General features: G+C 37.6%; 1 protein-coding gene across 7 annotated transcripts in view; it reads left to right on the top strand.

Annotated features, from left to right (window-relative positions):
• Positions 1-15,672, top strand: part of ACTN2 (actinin alpha 2) — a 67,679-nt gene that overhangs the window by 47,217 nt on the left and 4,790 nt on the right. For all 7 annotated transcript variants that reach the window (XM_035558896.1, XM_035558910.1, XM_050709626.1 and 4 more), the window contains 6 exons: positions 4,653-4,761; positions 5,587-5,727; positions 6,104-6,286; positions 8,062-8,196; positions 8,650-8,829; positions 9,776-9,922. In XM_035558896.1, coding sequence (XP_035414789.1) covers positions 4,653-4,761; positions 5,587-5,727; positions 6,104-6,286; positions 8,062-8,196; positions 8,650-8,829; positions 9,776-9,922 — 895 coding nt within the window. The remainder of the gene's footprint in view (positions 1-4,652; positions 4,762-5,586; positions 5,728-6,103; positions 6,287-8,061; positions 8,197-8,649; positions 8,830-9,775; positions 9,923-15,672) is intronic.

A 15,672-nucleotide genomic window follows, 5' to 3' on the forward strand; every position in this document is an offset into this window, starting at 1 on the left:
GTCCCTGTTCTGGTAAAGTCATTTTGGTGTATACACCAACATGTGTACATTTGATTTTTATAATCTTACACAGTTAATTGCAGTGGTTTTGTACTGTAAAACAGTGGCACTACTCCTGATCTCAGCGTTTGGCACATAATTAAATTCATTGCTCACCCACAGTATAAATCTGCAAAGCCAACGGGAACAAATGTGTGTTAGCTGTTGAAAGAGGAGCCAGCATAAAAATTCCCAGATTCCTGCTCTTGGCTTCAAGCCTCCAAGTTTCAGTTTCTCGACTTCTTGAACAGGCAAAACAGCTACTACTCAAAAAGCAAGTGTTAAAAACATGTCCTCTTTTTACTTTGTAAAGGACCATAACTCATAAACAGCTCCACATTCATTAACAATTAAAAAATCAAAGTGCTATCTAAAAATGTAGTTCATACCTGGTAGCAGCAGCACTTTCACTAACTGTATAATTAAAATGGATTTAGAGAAAAAAAGCTATTTTTCAAGATTGTTTAAGGGAGGAAAAGTACGTACAGGGGGTAGAGGAAATGCTGTCTTTTAGTTAGTATGAAAGAAGTCTGAAAAACGCAGAGGATGCTGATTTCACTGACTACGTCAGTTTATGAAACACCTTCTGACACGCCCTGATCTCTGTTGTAGTTATTTGTTCTTTCTATACTACAGAATGTAATGTCCTTCTGCACTGGAGAAATGCCTAATCATTGTTAATTCAGCATCAACTTTGCAAGTGATAAGAAACCTTGGGAATGTAGTATACATAGCACAGCATCTGCTTACTAGCATTTTGAACCCTGTGTCCTTTACCTCTGTTGAGGCCAGTGAACACTGTATCCTGTCTATTTTAGGGTTGTCTCTTCTCAGTTGTTTCAGTAATTTGCTGTGTGAAGTTAAACAAGATATTTGTGGCCTGGGCTGCAAAGGTGCTGAAAACCCATTGCTTTTAGAGATGCTCTACTTCGAATTCTCCTGTTATCTGTACAATGGGGCTATCAGTGCCTGGTTTTTCACGGAAACTCAGTAGCTCAGTAAGTCTTAGTGCCCCTGGAGAGCAGTGCATGAAAGGTTATAAATGTCACATTTTATTATTAGCTGCAAGCAAATGGGAAGCTTCTGTTTAAATGTTGATTTTAAGTATTTATCCGTCGTTCTTCAAACAGACATTGAAATGAAGGAGCAAAACACTTATTTCTTTCTCCAGACATATTTTTTCATTGAAAGATTAAGCAGTGTTTGAATGCTAAGAAACATTCATTGGCTCATGATCCAAAGCTTATTGAAGTCTATGTGGTATCTTTTTATCTTTTTTTTTTTGTTGTTCACTGGATCCACTGATGAGGAATCCTCATCATCCGTGTCTAAATTCCAAGTCAATACACCTCCATGTTTTGTTTTAGACATCTCTTGGCTGCCTAACATTGCTATTTCCAAGTAGAACAATTGCTGTGTGACCTTGAACTGTACCAGTTACAGTTTCCTGTCCGGTATTTTCTGTGGCAGCAACAAAGTCCACCATGAGCTAAAGTTGCTAAAAGATTGTTGATTGGTGTGATAAAGCATTTATGTGTGTACAAGCAGGAGATTGCAGCCAGGAAGCTGCTGCAGGACTGTTGTATTCCAGACTGTATAGATGTGGAAATCCCTGGCTGTGAAGCATGACGAGACTTGGTTGGCACTAAATACGAAACTGGAAAAAGAGTCAGGGATTTCTAAAATGGGATTTCCCATTTATGACATAGCAAATGCTAAATAGAACTGGAGTAAGCTATAATACGAAGTGCTGAATTCACTTATGGTCTTGTGTGCTCATTTCAACATTTTCAATCATCAAGATAAAATTTTTGGAATGTAGTTTCTTGCATATCCAGGACTTCTAGTATAGCCACTTATTTTCAGCCAAGAAGACCACTGTCTGTAGTACATACTGATTTGGAGTGTCTTTTTGCTTCTGGAAACCTGGGCTCAAATTATGCTTACGTGCATGATTAACATGAGCCAGGTTCTAAAGCAGTGCTAAAGCGTGTTGCTCAGCAGGTTATTTTTGTGACACTATCACTATTCCTAAAGTGAGCTCATACTTAAATGCTTCTCTGGATCAGGACGAAATCTGACTAAATTTTTAATTCTTTAAATATAAGACTGAATTGTGTGTAAGTTAAATAAGAACAGCTTCAGGATTTTTAAATTCCAAAGACTGTAGATTTCAAATGGCCAAACAAACAGAAAAGACTGTTTTCTCAGTAGCTCTGTAACACGTGCAGCAGTGCTTTGTTTATGCTTGATAAGCAAAACTTCTTTTTACAGAATATGAAATCCAGTCTCTTCATAGCTTCGGCGTTGAAAGAGACACAAAAATTAATATGACAAGAAATGGAAACCTGTGTCATATTTCCATGTAAACAATCTCCTATAAGTTATTTCTTCCTCTGCTCCTGCTTCAAACAGAACAGTGTTTTTTTTGATGCATATAATAATACACTTATTGGAAGTAAACTACAGCATGCCCAGAAAGGCAGTGGAGCTAAACTGATTAATGCCAGTCAGTGGCATTACGTAGCTTATGATTTTTTTTACCCACTGGTGCCCTTTTTAAAAGTTGTTTTGATAATGTTATTCTCCTACCTATTTGTCCACAGCACATATCCCAGGAAGAAATAGGATAGCAGAGATCTTATGGGGAATGACTGAACCTCCCTGGCAGAGCTGGTGGAGGAACATTGCACATTACCTTCCAGGACTTTGAACAGAGCTGGTACAATCAGTCCCTCACTTGCATGGAAGGACGCCTGCCCTTATCCTAATCGACAAAAGGAGTTAAGTTATCCATTGAAGCAAAAGTAAAACTTGCAGTACTCTTAGTAATGTGACTGGGAGTATCAAGAAAAACATCCTGTCCGTATTCTGGTATATTAGGTTAAGTATGCCAGAAGAGACCAGAATACAAATCTCCACATCCCATCCACTTAGTGTGCTACCAGTGACCTCACAGCTCACACAGGAACATCATCTAATAGTCTCAATATTCTGTAATGCAGAAAAATTAGGTCCAGCCAAAAAGTCTTAGCAATAAAATATCTTAGCCTGTTTCATCCAAATCTCCATGCACCTGACTTAAAATTTCTTAACAAATAGATGGCTTTTGTTGCATCCCTTGAAGGCTAACAAAAAGGCTTGCTCCAAAGGAAGAATCAAGTTTTCAAATTAAGGAGTCATTGTGTTTTATGGTTTTCTGGCAGCTTTCTCCTTATACATAAGTTCTTTTACTTTACAATTTTAGTTCTTCTTCTTCTTCCTTTTTTTTTTTTGTTGTCATTTTATTTTTACTTGTTTTACCATTTTTCAGTTTCAACAGTCAATTGATAGCAGCACATCTGAAGCCTCCTTTAAACAGAATGGTTTAGATACTTCTCAGCTTTATCCCTAAGCATATTGTTCCTACTGAGCTTAGAGGAGGAAGGATGAGTGCTGCCCCTGGCCTACAGTGTATCTTCACAGAGGAAAACTACCTCTGTTCTCATTTTGTCCTCTGTGGTTCCCAAAGTTACTGGAGGGAAGTGATCTGTGCATTCCTCTTGCCATTTGCCTAGAGAAAGATGTTCAAAAGGAGGGAACAAATTATATCTGCATTTAATGTCTTGTTCAAGCCTTAGAGTAAATCTTAGCTTCATATTGCCATGCTGTCACATAATCACGATCTCTGCAACGCTCAGTACTGTGCAAAATGTCCTCAAGGAGCAGCCAAGAGCTAAATTCAGTGAATGATGATAGGCTGAAAAAAGTGAGCTTCCAAAGTGCCAAACACATGTATTTTATTATGGCTGCAGCAGAACCAAGGGGATTATCTGTCATCAAGATCCAAAACTCAGTTTGAAACAGACTTGGTGCAGAATCTCAGGACAGAGCTTAAAAAGTTACTCCAGGCAGGAGTTTTCTGTCATTCATTTTCTGTCAGGCATATTAAACTGGTGAAAAAGCAATGCTAACTGCTACATTCCTTTTGGGTGAATTGATTTGCACTTCTGGTACACCTGGGTCTCGAGATTCCTGTTCTCTGAACCATCCAATTCTAGGGTGTAACTCTGTGAGGAATTTCTGGAGAGAAGGAAGAGAACTGTTCCCAGTGCCACAGGTCTGGGTAGCCCCTGTTAGAGATGGATTATGCCTTGAACACAACCTGAAGTCTGTTTCTCAGTTAAATGATTTCACAGTGTATTAGTATGGATGTTTTTCAGATGAAACTAATATATTTCAGGCCATTTAGCGTAACACTATACCAATCTTCAGGAACTTCATAAAGCCTCAGTCTGAAATATCCTGGTCTTCAGGAGATCAAGGTGCTTGTGCAACAAGAAAAGCTGAAACAATGATCGTTACAAACCTTAATTGTCTTTAATACCTGGACATCACAAATGGATACTTGATTTTTCTCACAGCAAAGGAAGTCAATCCTGTTTCTGTGCTGTGCTTCTTGAAATGCTGAATGTCTAGATCACACTTGTCTATACCGTATCAATTGCTTACCTGGAGGAGAAATATTGCAAAAAAAGGGGGATAAATTACTGAGGGCCAGTGGAAGACTGCACATTGCAACTGCTCCTGTCTCTCAGAAAGTTGCACAGACTTTTGTCTTCGCTCTTTCATAGTGAACTGGACTACCATGATGCTGCAAGTGTCAATGATCGATGCCAAAAGATATGTGACCAATGGGACAGCTTGGGAACACTTACTCAGAAACGGAGAGAGGCACTGGAGGTAAACCATATAGCAATTAGGAGTTCAGCTGAGGGAGCGGGGGAAGGAACCATTTGTTTGTGACCTGGACGCAGTACCATTGAGCATCCACTTTGTAATCCAAACAGCAGTAAACCCTTTCATCAGATCTCCATTTCAATTTGCTGTGGTTTCATTTGCAAATAGATTTGAAATGCTCAGACCATATTGACAGTGCTTAGCTGACAAGGACACTTCTAAAGCAGCAACAAAGGGCATGTGGTTTATAGTACCACTCTTTGGGAATTTGATGTCCAGCAAGGATAACAAAACACATTAGGCGCTTACCTTTTCATGCTTGTCGGAGCTTCATCAGGTGAGATACGGGATAGTGGTCAGCACTCAGTGAGTTTTTTGGTAGTGGGTATTTGAAAGTACTGAGATATATTTCCAAAACCTTTTTTGCTTAAGAAAAGGGGAAGTCACACATATGCATGGAAAGGTGGAAAACCTATGTCTAACTCTTCCTTTCTATATTTACAAGAAATTACTAAAGCAAGATTAGCAGATTTTAATTGATTTGCAGATAGAGTCCAATAACAAAACACTTAAAATAGTAGGGGTGGGAAAAAACAAGTCATCTAATGTTACTCTTGAAAGGCATACATCCCTTTTTAATGTTTGATATGAAAGTATCCTTAATGTAATTAGTTCTATTACTTTCAAATAGGTGGTGAAATCAGTCAACGATATAATCGATTGCTTTTGAAAAGATGGGACATGACTTCGTGTGTGTGTGTGTGTGTGTGTGTGGAGTTAGGTCTTGGCCCTAGTAACAAAGGAATGTATCTTTCCCAACCTATACAGAGGACGGAGAAATTGCTTGAAACAATTGATCAGCTTCACCTGGAGTTTGCCAAAAGAGCTGCTCCTTTCAACAACTGGATGGAAGGTGCTATGGAAGACCTACAGGACATGTTTATTGTTCATAGCATAGAGGAAATACAGGTAAAAGATTGTCTAGTTTGTGGCTTACAGTCATAGGGAAGATAAGAAAGGAAGCTTTTCTTGGAGAGTAGAACAAAAATATTCTGTCTGGACATTTTCTTTGTGATAGGCGACATCTGCTCTACTATAAATTAAGTTCTTTCTTGATTGGTATGAAAGTACTCTGGAGATCATGAAAGAAACAACAGTCTTGATTAAGTCAATGAAGGCTTTTTCATGAATGTATCTACATGTATTATTTCATATATCTACAGATACATGCAGACAGGGCGTTTGGGAGTCAAAGAGAAGAGAGGTGCTTGTTTACAACTGATCCTCCTGATGTTGGAAGAAACATTACCGTTTTCATGCTCTCCCTCTCTGTTTCTGATTTTAGAGTTTAATCTCTGCACATGATCAATTTAAAGCTACTTTGCCAGAGGCAGATGGTGAAAGACAGGCCATACTGTCAATCCAGAATGAAGTTGAAAAAGTTATTCAGAGTTACAGCATGAGAATAAGCGCAAGCAATCCTTACAGCACTGTTACTGTGGAAGAGATTCGTACCAAGTGGGAAAAGGTAATGTACGCTAAATGCATAAAGGACATTGTAACATAGTATTTTGGTTTATGAATACTGAGAATATTCAGAGAACTTAACAATAAATCTGTATTTTTTTTCTCGCTCATCAGATGCTAGAATGAGCCAATCACTGGTTAAAAACTGGTGGAACTGGCACAAATGAAAAATTTCTTCATAAATATATTTAATAATATGAAGAGCAGAAAGAGGTGGTAGCATAAAATTCAGTTATCTAATCCACTAGAAGCATATTAAATGCAATTAAACACAATTTGCATCTATTAGATACAGTAAAATGAATAGATCGTTTGAAAAGCTGATGTTGAGATGGAAGAAGTAGTAGAGGGTTATGTTAGCTTTCATAATATAAAATATTTCAAAATATTTCACTGATTTCTTATTAATTATGACACAGAATTACAGTTCTTTTCTTCAATCATATGGGCATATAGTTACACTGAGAACAAGAGCCCAGCTCTGGAGACCATTTCTATTCAATTCTAAGTCAACAATGGAACTTTAAGAGGTTTCATTTTGAGATTGTCACAGTCTGGATCTGCATTTAAATAAACTATTTTCTCTGTGATCAGTAATGTTAATGAAGCTATCTTTCTATAAATTCTATCCTATACCTCACTCCTACTCCGGTGCCACTTATATTTCCTACTGCCATGTGACTATTCATATTCTCTATTTTCCTTTACTATACCCTTTTAATTTCCATTACTACTCCACTCTAAAATTCTTTGGAACTTTCTACAGTATCTTATGCTCTCTCATGTTTGGTAGGCTCACTTCACAATATCCCCTGCTCCCTTCACTCAGTATTACCTATGACTTATTTTGGCTTCTTGGTGAGGCAAGAAAAGCACATGTGGCTTGTACAGAGCTGGTGGCTGGCTAGTGGGTGGGTAGGCCAGTGGGTGCCCTCCAGAAGAACAGAATATGATTGCATTCTTTTTCTTAGTATAAGCAGTAGTTTGTGTGTCTTTTCTACTCAGCTCCTGCTTCTCACAAAAGTTGTAAAAATCTAGCATCTTTGGGACTGTGCTCTGTCCAGTTAGATTGAAATTGGCTATTATCTTAAAAATACTGGAGAGGGATTAAAGAGAGGTTCTTAGAGCAATCACTTAAGCTTTATTTTCTTTGGAATGAAGACAAATAATATGCTGAAGGTGAATGAATGTTTACAATATATGAATTTACCAATTACGTAAGCTTACATGGACAAGGTCTCAGTGGGTTATAAAAAACAGCAATATTGACTAAATTCAGAATGTCCCAGGGAAATCCAGGATAAGCCAAAAAAACATTTGCAGTGTATTAGATACCTTCAGGTATACATGAGGGACAGAGCATGTGTTGTGTTAACCTATCCTAATGGCTCTGCTTGAATGAAGTATTTTTCACTGATCATTCTTAGAGCTATTACTTAGAAATTGAATATTACCTCTGTTTCCAGAGAAAATCAAAATAACTGCTCTAGTGACTGTTCAAATTAAATGATCACCTTGAACTTGAATCCAGTCAGAGGTGAGAATTTCTTCTCCCTACGTGCTAGTCTCTCTGGTCAGGCTGCCCAAGACCATAGTAACAATTTCTTATGTTAGCACAAAATTGGTAAATAGAACAGTAATATTTTTTTCTGGCTTGTCCTGATATCAACCTTCAGACCAATGAGAAAAATTAATAACTGTGGGCTTGTTTGTTCTATTTGCTTTAAAAGGATTCAATCATGCCTACTCACACTTAGTGCTTTCCCATTGTAACAGGTGAAGCAGCTGGTGCCTCAGAGGGATCAATCCTTGCAGGAGGAACTAGCCCGCCAGCATGCCAACGAGCGCCTGCGTCGCCAGTTTGCTGCTCAGGCCAATGTCATTGGGCCATGGATCCAGACCAAGATGGAGGTGAGCATCAGATGCTCATGCAAAAGCTGATGAATAAAGTGTTTTATCATTTATTATCTTTGTTTTATGCACAGAACATCAGCAATCTCCATGACAGTTTACCAGCATGAAGAATTTAGCACCTGTTAAGATGATTTTTAAAACTGTAAGGTTGTACAAGTGGTATCCTGATGGTTAGTAGGACATGTAGCTTTGAAAATTTATCACTTACCAACTATTTTGCTTCTGCTCTTAAAAGAAAGATACTGAGATCACTGGAACTTCAGTACTGATTTCAGAAATAAATGTAGCACATTTCAGAAGAAAAAGTAAAGTTTATCATCTCTGTATGAAGGTTTTATTACTATTGCTTCTTAGTCTGATAATATTACATACCTACGTGAATGTGAGTCAAATCAGAAAATCTGAAACTTATATGTTGTGGGGTATGGGGGGGTGTCTCTCTTTCGACAGGAAATTGCCCGCAGCTCTATTGAAATGACAGGGCCTTTGGAGGACCAGATGAATCAGCTGAAGCAATATGAGCAAAATATCATTAACTATAAACACAACATTGACAAACTGGAAGGAGATCATCAGCTTATACAAGAAGCCTTGGTGTTTGACAATAAGCACACCAACTATACTATGGAGGTAGGCATTTACTCCATTTTGTACTTGTTAGTTCATTTCGGCCTCTTCTCTTATAACTACCTTCCCTGATTTGAAGAGACTGAAGGAGGATGAAATTTGGCAGACTTTCTGATGATCTTATAATACTTATCTTAAAAAACACTGTTTTTTTGTCACTTGCCTATACGCTGCTGAGAATGACCTAGTGCTGAGTGAGAGCTGTTTCCATGACTGAGGCATAAGATATTTTCAAGAGCCCTTCCTAGGTCTAAGAAAGGTGGAACATAGAGACTTATTGGCTTGATTTCTCTTCTAAGTTAATGTAAGCAAAAAGTTAAAAATGAAAATTTAGCTCATCATGACTTGTCTTGTTTTTCTTCAGATAAACACCAGAAGTTTTTGTTGTTGTTGTTTTTGTTATGTTTTGTTTTTCTATGATAAAGCAATGTTTCTTCTTTATGACAAACTCATAAAGGGTTTGAGAATTTACAGATTATCATTGAAGGTCCCAATGCTGATAATGTATAGGATGACAACTGTTGAATGCATGAGAGACTCCTCAGTTTTAAAGAAAACTTTTCATATTTGTAAAGTGACCTGTGAGTTTACTAATTTACAGAATGTAGTAATATAGCTGAAACCAGTAATACTGGAAACAGTGTTGTTTGAATACCTACCTCTGACTAACTCAGGTTATGGAAAATAACAGTGTAAGTCCAAGTCTTGTGGTCCAGAATAAACTCACTTTTAGTAAAGAAGTACCCATTTAGAAACCAGTTCCATATTTTCCTGAAGGCCATTTTTGTTTTTAATGGTCCTTGGTCATAATGTACAGTTAGTGGTATGGAAAAGGTATCACAGAAATATTTAGAGCTGTTTTTTTTCTTTCATTTTGCATACTGTACTTTTCATAGCTTTAGAAAAATATATTTTATTCTTTAATAAACCAGTATTTTCTCTATTGTAGCACATCCGTGTTGGATGGGAGCTCCTACTTACCACCATTGCTCGAACTATCAATGAGGTTGAGACTCAGATCCTCACAAGAGATGCCAAGGGTATCACCCAAGAACAAATGAATGACTTCAGAGCATCATTCAATCATTTTGACAGGGTACAGTACTCCTGCTTTTTCTCATTTAGCAATAGTCATTGTTCTCAAAAGCAAGTTTCTTTCCATTCCATATGTAAGCCTCTTAAAAATCTGCAAACGCAGTAAAAGTTTTTTTTTTTTTTAAACAGCAGTAAAGATCAGTTAACAAATAATTTACAGTCTTATGAAATTATAGCATTGTACAGACACTTTAAAGATTGATTTATACTCTTTAAATGTAATGCAAAATTATAGTTCTGGTAGTATTGTTGAGTATCTGTTCAAATAACAGGCAAGACTGGATGCACTGTTATGGAAAATAATGTGCCCTTTTATTTTAAGGCAGTGCAGCACGTTCTATGCACTTGCCAATGTCTTCCACCTCATTAAATTTAGCTGTAATCTTGATTACAGTATTTTTTTTCTTTGAATTGCAATTTGTCGCCGTAGAAGTATATTTGTGGGGAATACAGTTAGGGCACTGATAGCTGTCAAAGAAAACCCTTTATTTTCCTGGCTATAAGTGGGAAGTAAGAGGCTGTGCATTTCATTTATTTAATCAGAGATGAATAAGAAAGTAGGAATTAAAACACTTCTCTGAAGAAACTTAGCTCCTTCCATGATTTATGTAGTACTCATGGATAGAGGATTAAAAAGAACTACTTATAGAAACAGTAGCAATATACATGCAGACAGGGTTCTCACATTCCTGGTTGGAGAACCATCTGTACATGAATTAGCTCTGCTGGCTCTGTACTTACAGAAACCCACCTTCAAAACTGAATTCACATTTCAAATTCTGAAAAAAAAAAGATTACTGCAGTGCAGGACTAGGCTGTTGTCTTTATGTCAGTATAGATCCCTGTAGTTATCAGACTCTGCTTATACCCTAACTTATATTCTGTTATCATGTGTCAGATCTTTCAAATTATTTCAGGCTCTAGCAAAGTGCTACTTTATTTTCACTAACCTCTTGTTTGTCCAGCTCTATCCAGAATGATTACCCATACCTGGAATTATAGTTGATGTGTATTGGATGCTGACAGTTATAGTTTGCTAAGTATTCTTTAGAATATACTTAACTGTTTAGGATGAAAAGCAGAATTCTCAAGCCTCTGCTTTTTGAAGGAACACACAAGTATAGAAAAGGCTAGCTACACAGGAATCAGGAAGAGATTTTATGGAAAATATTACTTTCCATATAATGTTATTCTACTGCAGCATAATTCCTTTTTGTATTTACTGAGGAAGCAGAAGATACCACTACAGAAGCAGAAAGAACTTTCTTGGGTTGGAAGGAAGTAGCATACTAAATGGCTTTCCCAGTGCACAAGAGCAGATGACTGAGCAATTAGAGCTATTAAAAGTGAATTTATCCAGGTTTGGATAAATTACATGGCAGTATTTCAGAGTATTTAAGATATGACAGCTTCCTAAAGATAAGGAAGTGAGGTGACTGAATCCTAGTATATGTTACACTGGATAGCCATTTCTAGCGTCCTTGTATCTTTGTAGGTCATAGGTAAGTTGTCTGCCATGCTGGCAGCAAGGCTGGTTCAGTCAATGAGGAGCCACTCTTGGCATCTCTTGGTGCCCCAGAAGGTCTTGAAGGAAGAAGCTAATTCTTACAGCAACCAGCCCTAGTGTTAGGGATCTTCAGGATCTTCAGAAGGACTTTGAGATACCAAAGGGTCCAATAGAGCAAGGACATAGGAAGGGCCTATGTGTCACATAGCCACAGGCAGGCTGGAGATGGGCCATGACAATAATGTACAACACAGAAGGGCTTCTCAGCTCCTAGATCATTGCCTACCCCCATCTCCCCACTTCTCCAGGTTATAATGAGACATAGCTTCATGCAGTGCTCCTTCTGCCCTTGCTTCTGTTGCAGGAAGCATGAGCAGCTGAGTCAGAAGTGCAAGGAGATGGATTCTCCAGTAGCTTCTAGGGCCTCAACATCCTGGGCCTGGACTGCAAGTTTAGCTGCACACCCTACCTGTCCCCATATCAGATATAATTCAAAGGCCTTAAAAATAGGCCTGGAAGGATCACATTAAGAGAAAAACAATTTTGCAAATACCCCCTTTAGCACACTCCTTCCATCAGAGATGGGAAATCAGTCCAGGAGGACTTCAGTATAGTCACAGTACAGCAATTACGTTCTTAGAAGCATAATGCAAGTTTAAGAAAGGAGAAAGGTAAGATCTAAAACCACTCAGCCCTCAAGCCGGGCTTTCTGCAGGGGACAGATAGCAGAAACTGATAAAAGAGAAGCTTATACTGATTAAATTACCCTGTAATTTAAAGGGCAGATGCGACTTGATCTACACAGACTAGAAGGAGACATTGAACAAAAATGTTTGAGAGAGGCAGGCTTGTTTTTCATTTTTATATCTTTCCTGTCCTTGCACACTTGAATATTTAGCATCAGTGAACAAAGACAGCCCAGGGTGCTTCAGGGATACTTCTGGCTACACTAAATAATGAGGACTCTAAATTTGGAATTTAGATAGAGAAGGCAATAATGTATTCTTTTATGGTCTTGATTATCTTAAATAGAAATGAAGAGGAAACTGGATCATCTGAACATAGGCACTAACATGAAAGTACTGACTTCTTCATGTAAGAAGGATCATTTAGCAATATATGTAATAATTCTGTTGCTCATAGGAGCATTTCTGAATGCCTGACATAGTTTAAAAAATACACTGGAAGAATTAGTCTGCAATTCACAGTGATGAATAGCCAAAAAAGATATGAAAAATTAATGCTGCCCTTGACCAGTAGGCTTTAAATGCATAAGCACAACAGAATCATTTATGCCTGCTATAGCTCTGACTTCTGTGGTATTTCTTCAGTTTAAGAAACATCTTAATGTTTAGCTCTTAGGCTGTGCTGAGGATGTCAGCAGGGTACTAATGTGCAGAGTAGCTCCCTTCTCTATTTTAAAGAATGTATCTTGGTACAGATAAACCTAACAACTTTCTTCCACTCCAGGAAGAATATATATGTGTGTGTGTGTGTATACATACACACATATATATATGTTTATATATATATATATAAACACACATACATAAAAAATATAGTTTATAATCAATTATGAGGCTTAATTCTGCCATTGTTAGCTCTTTGAAAGAGAGCTAAGTTATTATTTTAAATAGCTTCTCCACCTTGAATATCTGAAAGAAAACAATTCTGTACTTTCCAAGCTTTTGTTTGAGGCTACATGCCTCAGACTCCCAAATTGCACTGAGTAAGTGGGCACAGTGCATATAAGAATTACAAGGGCAGGAAGAGTTTGCATTTCTTTCAGTGCATCCACCAGCACATCTGTGCTAACACAAAAAGCATTACAAGTCATCCTTGTTAAAGGGAGGTGGTAAATACACTATCTCCCTTGGGGCAAGGGGCAGCCTACCAGGGGCTTCTCTTCCCAACAGACATGTATGCGTGCTGGTACCCAAGACATTATTCCTGAGGATGTTGCTCCTTACCCAGTATTCCTTGCTGGAGGCTATGCCTAAAGGCACAGTCTAGTTGTAGGTATAAATGTGAATCTTTAGCAAAGCTGGTATATTTCCTTCCTCACTGTGATTGCATAGAGGAAAAAAGAGAAAGTGGGACACCATGTCTGAATCATAGCAGTTTAGAAGTGTTTAAAATGGTGAATAGCTGAATTATGGTATGCAGACAAATTGGGACATTGAGACATGTTGCCAGTCACTGGTTTTCAAATCTTTTCATGCAGATTCCTTTTCCAGATTCAGTATATTTAGTACATTCTAAGTAAGATCATGAAGTAGGGGATAAAAGACCTGCAGCTGCTTTGCAAGCAATATCCTACTGGCTGTTAATGTATGCTATTGTTGATTTTTGTGCAAACTACAGATTTTAAGAAGGAGCTTTGCATGCAGAACAAGAGCATCCTGCCATGGTATATTTCACTAACAGAAAAACAACAGCACCCTATTAAATGAACCCTATGATCAACCTTATGCAGGTCAATTAGCACTCAGGAAACCAAGGCATATATTTGAGAATGTATTTCTTTGACTCAGAAGCACACTTTTTTATATAAGGCCACATAAAAGTCATATAGGGGAAGGAAAAGTTTTCTGGAGACTAATAATGAAACAAGGAGAGGTTTCAGTGTTTTACTTCATATCTGTAGGAAAAGATAAATGACCCAATTATTTATATGCTTAAAAAAACTAATTTCAGTGCTGGTGTGTAAACAATGCAAAGAACCACTTTCCATTGAGCAAGCCATTACATGGATTTGATTTATGACTTCATTGCAAAATATCATTGTATCCGATGCAACTCCAATATTTGGCGAAGATGTTTTTTGTACTGTAGATGATACAGATTAAAAAAATTAGCTACAAGAAAGTGAGAGCCTGCTATAGCACATGGCACAACTACTTGAACCTTCTATTGGGAAATCCCAAAGGCAAATGCTGTATGTGAGCTTCAGTGCAATCATTGCACTCCTAGAGAAAATGGTTGCTTTGGTAGATATGCTAGTCTCCCTTTCACTCCTGGCTGCCCTCCGCTACTTGTTGCATGACTACAGCTGCCATGTATGGCTGGTTAGGATGCTTACACATACAGAGAACACCCCCGGTGTACTTAAAGACCTAATATTCCCCTACCAAATCCTGTAGGGGGAGGAGGAAGGAGGAACAGGATTTGGCTCTTAGTCCCCATTTCTATATTATTTTGTTTGTAGTTACACAGTAATTTCTTTGGCTTTAGAAAGAAGATAAAATGAGCTGACTGCGTTCATGGTGTGACTTGCTCCCATTGCCTGTCCTCAGGATGGTTTTGCAGAGTTTCAAGTCAGCGTAGATTAACATTTTCAGTGAATGATAAAACAAACCATTTTGAATGCTTTGTAGCAGGAATTACTCCATAAAATAGAGATGTTAAAAAAAAAAATCACTGTGGTTGTGGCTTTCAACTAAATGCTGCTCCAAATGTGTAGCTTTGCTTTATCTTTCATCATTGACTTCCCACTGTTATTTTTCATCTTCCCTTCATGGAGCTGGTGGAGATTGATGTAGAGGGAGTCAGTATAATCACAGCATGATATGTCAAAAATGCATGGTGTCATGAAGTTAACCATCACTTAATCCTATTCATTGGTTAAATAAACTCAGTACATTTGTTAAAACTCTTAAAATTTCAGTTATGCATAACTACATAGAAATTTTCAAAAGTAAGTTATTCATCCACCAGGCAAACCAAATCCCTGTAAAAAGCAGAATGAAAACCTTGGATCTTCTGCAAACTGTGAATCTGTCAAATCAATAAAGGCAAAAATTTTTTAGCTTAGGAACATCTCTGTAGTTATATACATGTTAACTCAATCTGAAGTACATGGCAGATAGGGCACATTTTGTATGAGCAAGAAGGAAGAGAAGAACCAGTCTGTTTTTAAGAATTAGTGTAAATTTCTTGACCTGCAAAATGGAAAAATTAATTGGTTCAAAACAATGATCCAGTTAGATGTGATGGAATTAGGAGCCATTTAACCTAGAATTTAATGGGGCTCCTTTAAAGTCAGTTTTCAAACCAAAACCTTACTGTATAGATTGTTAAAGAACAGAAAACAAGATATATCATTTCTAAATTTCTTTTGGATCTAGGGAAAAGTCAATTGTTTTGTAGTTCTCTCTTTCATTTGAAATGTGCATGTTCAGTTGTTAAGAAATATTATCAGATCAAGAGAGAAGTAACAGTGATTGTGCAGGGAGAAAGGTTTT

Source organism: Cygnus atratus, chromosome 3 (genome assembly GCF_013377495.2).
Source record: "Cygnus atratus isolate AKBS03 ecotype Queensland, Australia chromosome 3, CAtr_DNAZoo_HiC_assembly, whole genome shotgun sequence".
NCBI lineage: Eukaryota > Metazoa > Chordata > Aves > Anseriformes > Anatidae > Cygnus > Cygnus atratus.